This window comes from Salvelinus sp. IW2-2015, linkage group LG17 (genome assembly GCF_002910315.2).
Source record: "Salvelinus sp. IW2-2015 linkage group LG17, ASM291031v2, whole genome shotgun sequence".
In the NCBI taxonomy this organism is placed as follows: Eukaryota; Metazoa; Chordata; class Actinopteri; order Salmoniformes; family Salmonidae; genus Salvelinus; species Salvelinus sp. IW2-2015.
The window spans coordinates 18731780-18735664 of NC_036857.1; the positions used below are offsets into that span (position 1 = coordinate 18731780).

Here is a 3885-nt window from a genome sequence, read left to right on the forward strand (position 1 = left end):
GACATGCTGAACAATCCTAAGGGTTGGAGTGTTTCAGCATGGTATAAATACAGTTGAATGGTTTATGGGTGGTTGGGGAGTGTTTTTAGGGGGAGGGTGAGGTATAAGTTAATAGGGATTTATTTATAAATTTTTTGAATGGTAGTACAGAATTGGACAGATCATGATTGATTGTACATTCCAGCACAGTAGGTGGCGGCGTGCACCTGAAACTTTTGTTTGCAGACCGCCATGARAACAAAGAAGAAGAACGGCTGGAAAAGCAGGTTGGTCGGGAAGAGAGAAGCAATGTCATATCGCGTGTCATCTACTGCTCCATCATAAGAAGAATGTCTGCTTTGCTTCTCAGAAATCATTAGTGAGGATGTGGACATTTAGTCAACCATAGATTAAAAACAATCATATTTTATTGTGGTAGGTTCCCTACATTGTAGCCGCATTAGCACAATCAATCACCTGTCCCTTTGCTAAGAGATTATTTTTTGACTGCATTAAGTCATGTATTAAAGTTAGTGTGAGAAATGTTTTTTTAAACCAGTTTGTCAAGGTCCATCTATTGTTCTTGAAGAGGCACTATGGGAGTGGTCTGGGTACCAGTCTGCTTCGCTATCATGCCACTCCTTGTCATGCTAAACAACTTTCGCATATGACACAGAGTACAAGGAGTGGAATGTTATCTAAATAGACAGTAGCTAGGCGGCAGGTAGCCTAGTGGTTAGAGCGTTGGGCCAGTAGATCGAATCCCCGAGCTGACAAGGTAAAAATCTGTCGTTCTGCCCCTGAACAAGGCCGTTAACTCACTGTTCCTAGGCCGTCATTGTAAATAATCATTTGTTCTTAACTGACTTGCCTAGTTAAATAAAGAAAATAGGCTACTATGGGAGCACAGCTTTTGAAACAACTGTCAAACTATTTAGACCATCCTATCAGCCAATCAGGGCTGTGTATGTAAATATCTTCAAATGTGTTTCCTAACGCCCACATGATGAAACTAACCATTTCAAAAGCCAAAGGAGGCTCAGAGACATACATTATTTTCCATAAATAAGCACACACTGTGATTTATTTGACATACAGTAATGATTTGAAAAAATAATTACGACTCCATGGGGGCTTTAAAAAACAGGTACACAAATATAATCTGCTTAAAAAGACAGTGCATCAACAATAATTCGAACACAATACCACTACATCAATAAAAATGTATTTAGTGATGGAGAATACCATTTGCATAGTTTTAGAGCTTTGCCAAAAATGATCTTTGGTGTCTGGTTACAACAGAACATTGCCTTAAACTAAAATGAACTGTGGACCTACATCCTGTTGCTCATTTGTATTTATACAGGTTAAATCTTTCATAGCATTAGCTCCTGATAGTAGGTTGTTGGGCCAATGCACAAGTTTGTGTGCATGTAGGATGCAAAGACATGGAATTTTGACAACAAACAAAGGACTGTGCATATCAGATTCAGCAATACAAGCCTTGAATCAAAGACAAACATTCAGCAAAGCACAAAAGCAATATAACTGTTTATTCTGTACATTATGATTCCACAGTGGACTGATTGTCAAATAAAATTACAACGCACACATTTCTTGTCATGTTGTCAACAACTGTGAAATTTGAAAATAAAGTAGCTGATATTCACATGTACTATGGCACATTATTTTTGCACTATATCAGCTCTAAAACAACTAAATAACATAACACCACATTGATATGGCTATTTACTGAATTTACCCATGCAACAAACTCAATCAGAAGCTGGCATTCCTTTCATTGTGAATAACAAGATACATATATACTGACAATGACTAATGATGTACTGTGCAACAAAAAGGAGCAACTAAAGGACTAGCATGGACAACATTTTTGAATATTCATAGATATTTTCAAACAGAGATTTAGATTTACCCATTTTACCCATCTATTTATCAGTAATAATCATAATAATAAGTAAGGTATTTTTTTGGTTAGTCAGTAGCAAAGGCATTTCAAGCCCAGGTGGACATACTAAGGTGGAGGGTGAGGGAGGGTTACACTCCACTCTGTAGCGTGATCCAGGACTGTTCTTTGGTGGAGAGGATGCTGAACGCAGGGTACACAGGCTCTCTGAACACAGCCCTGAACGTGTGCAGATGTTCCCGACGGTCTTTGGTGCTGTGGCAGATCAGTGTTCCCCCCTCATAGTCCAGAGCCACCTCCACCCTCAGCGGCTGATTGGCCATCTCCGCCAGCACCACGTTTGAGGAGGCATGGCACGCAGTCAGCTTCTTGTTCTTCCACTGCAAACGCCAGGAGGCCGTGTTATGCCCCAGCCGGCTGTGGTCACCCCTCCTGGGCATGCTCTTGTAGCACAAGCCCACTGACCACATGCTCTGGTCGCCCACCTCCACCACCCAGATGTGCTCCCCACTGGTGAAGCCCTGGGAGCACAGGACCTGGGGAGCGGTACTGAACCTCTCTGGGTTATCAGCGTAGGCCTGCTTGGTATCGCTGTACTTGACTGTCCGCAGGTCGTTGGAAAGCAGCAGGCTGGTGTGGGCCGTGCTGAGGTTAAAGGTCAGCTCCAGAGGGTTTAGCAGGACGTGGAGAGACTGGAGGAGCCGAGCCATCTCTGCCCTGAAGTCCTCCATCCTCAGGCTGGCCTGGAGCCGCTTGGGGTTCAGAGGGACCTTGTTGGGCACTCTGGCCACGGTGCCCGTCATGACCTCCCTGAGCTGGGGCTCAATTAGCAGGAACCTGTTGATGAACAGACACTTCTCTGTCTCTGTGAGGACCTCAGTGGTGCGCTGGTGGGCCTCCATAAGCTGCTGCTGCTGTTCTTCTAGAAGTCCCAGGCCACTCTGCCAGCTCTCCCTCCGATGGCCTCTCTCTTTTTCCAGCAGCAGGCTCATCCTGTCCTTGTACCTGCTCACCAGGCCGGCAATGCTGTCCATCAAAGCCACAGACTTGAACAGCAGCTTGTCTCCCACAGCCTCAGAGATGCCCTGGTCCTCAGCAGCCCTCTGTAGCAGGGTCTCGGTCAGCTGCAGCCTGTTGGCCACCGCCTTGCTCTGAATCTCCAGGGCCCGCCTCATTTCCTCCTCGGCTGCCTCGAACGCCAGGACATCATGATTCTGGTGGGTGCCCTCAATGAAGCAGTTGGCGCAGAGAGAGGTCATGTCGCTGGCGCAGAAGTACTCCAGCAGGCGTCCGTGGATGGCACAACCTCTCTGGCCCAGCTCAGTCTGGGGCTCCACCAAGTCATGGGTCCTGAAGGACTCCCTCTCAGTGTGGTGCTGCAGGTGCCTGGCACACAGGGACACCTCACACTTTAGGCAGGTCTTGATGGCCAGTGTCTCTATGTCCAGGCAGTGGTCACAGCGCACCTTCAGCGGCTCTCTCTTCAGGTGGTCGGCTGGCGCAACGGCCCGGTAGCTTTCTATGATGCCGCAGAGCTTGAAGTTCCTTTGCAGTGTCTCTGTACCGCCGTACTCTTCTCTGCACTCAGGGCATTGAGGAAGGCTCTTCTCTCCACCGTTGACATCTGTAGCCTTCTGAATGCAGGCCAGGCAGTAGTTATGGCCACAGGGCAGATACACGGGATTCGTGTAGAGCTGCAGGCAGATGGGGCAGCTGAGCTCATGTTCTAACAGCTCCTTTGGTTTAGACAGAGGCATGGTCCTTCCTTATTCAGTTTAATTCTCCACACTGAACTCAACACACACTGAAGAGACAGAGGGAATGAGAGCAAGTCAAGGAAGTAAGCTTTGATATTTGCTGGCAAAGCAAAGTTGAAATGTGTGCTGAGCAACATTCCGAGAGGTGAATGTCCCAAGATTCCTGCCATAGGGGCAGTCCTTGACAGTAAGCTGCCAGTACACATCGTTATTAAAATATGT

The 3885-nt window shown here is 46.7% G+C and overlaps 1 protein-coding gene across 1 annotated transcript; it reads right to left on the reverse strand.

The window, feature by feature from the left end:
* Positions 1–1031: 1031 nt before the first annotated feature.
* LOC111976252 (E3 ubiquitin/ISG15 ligase TRIM25-like) lies at positions 1032–3885 on the reverse strand. The gene has a single exon (XM_024005018.2). It carries the CDS (start codon positions 3661–3663, stop codon positions 2038–2040), a length of 1626 nt encoding a protein of 541 aa, XP_023860786.1. The 5' UTR covers positions 3664–3885; the 3' UTR covers positions 1032–2037.

Coding starts and splice junctions, on each gene's coding strand:
- LOC111976252 (XM_024005018.2), bottom strand. CDS start 3,663: ATGCCTCTGTCTAAACCAAAGGAGCTGTTAGAACATGAGCTCAGCTGC.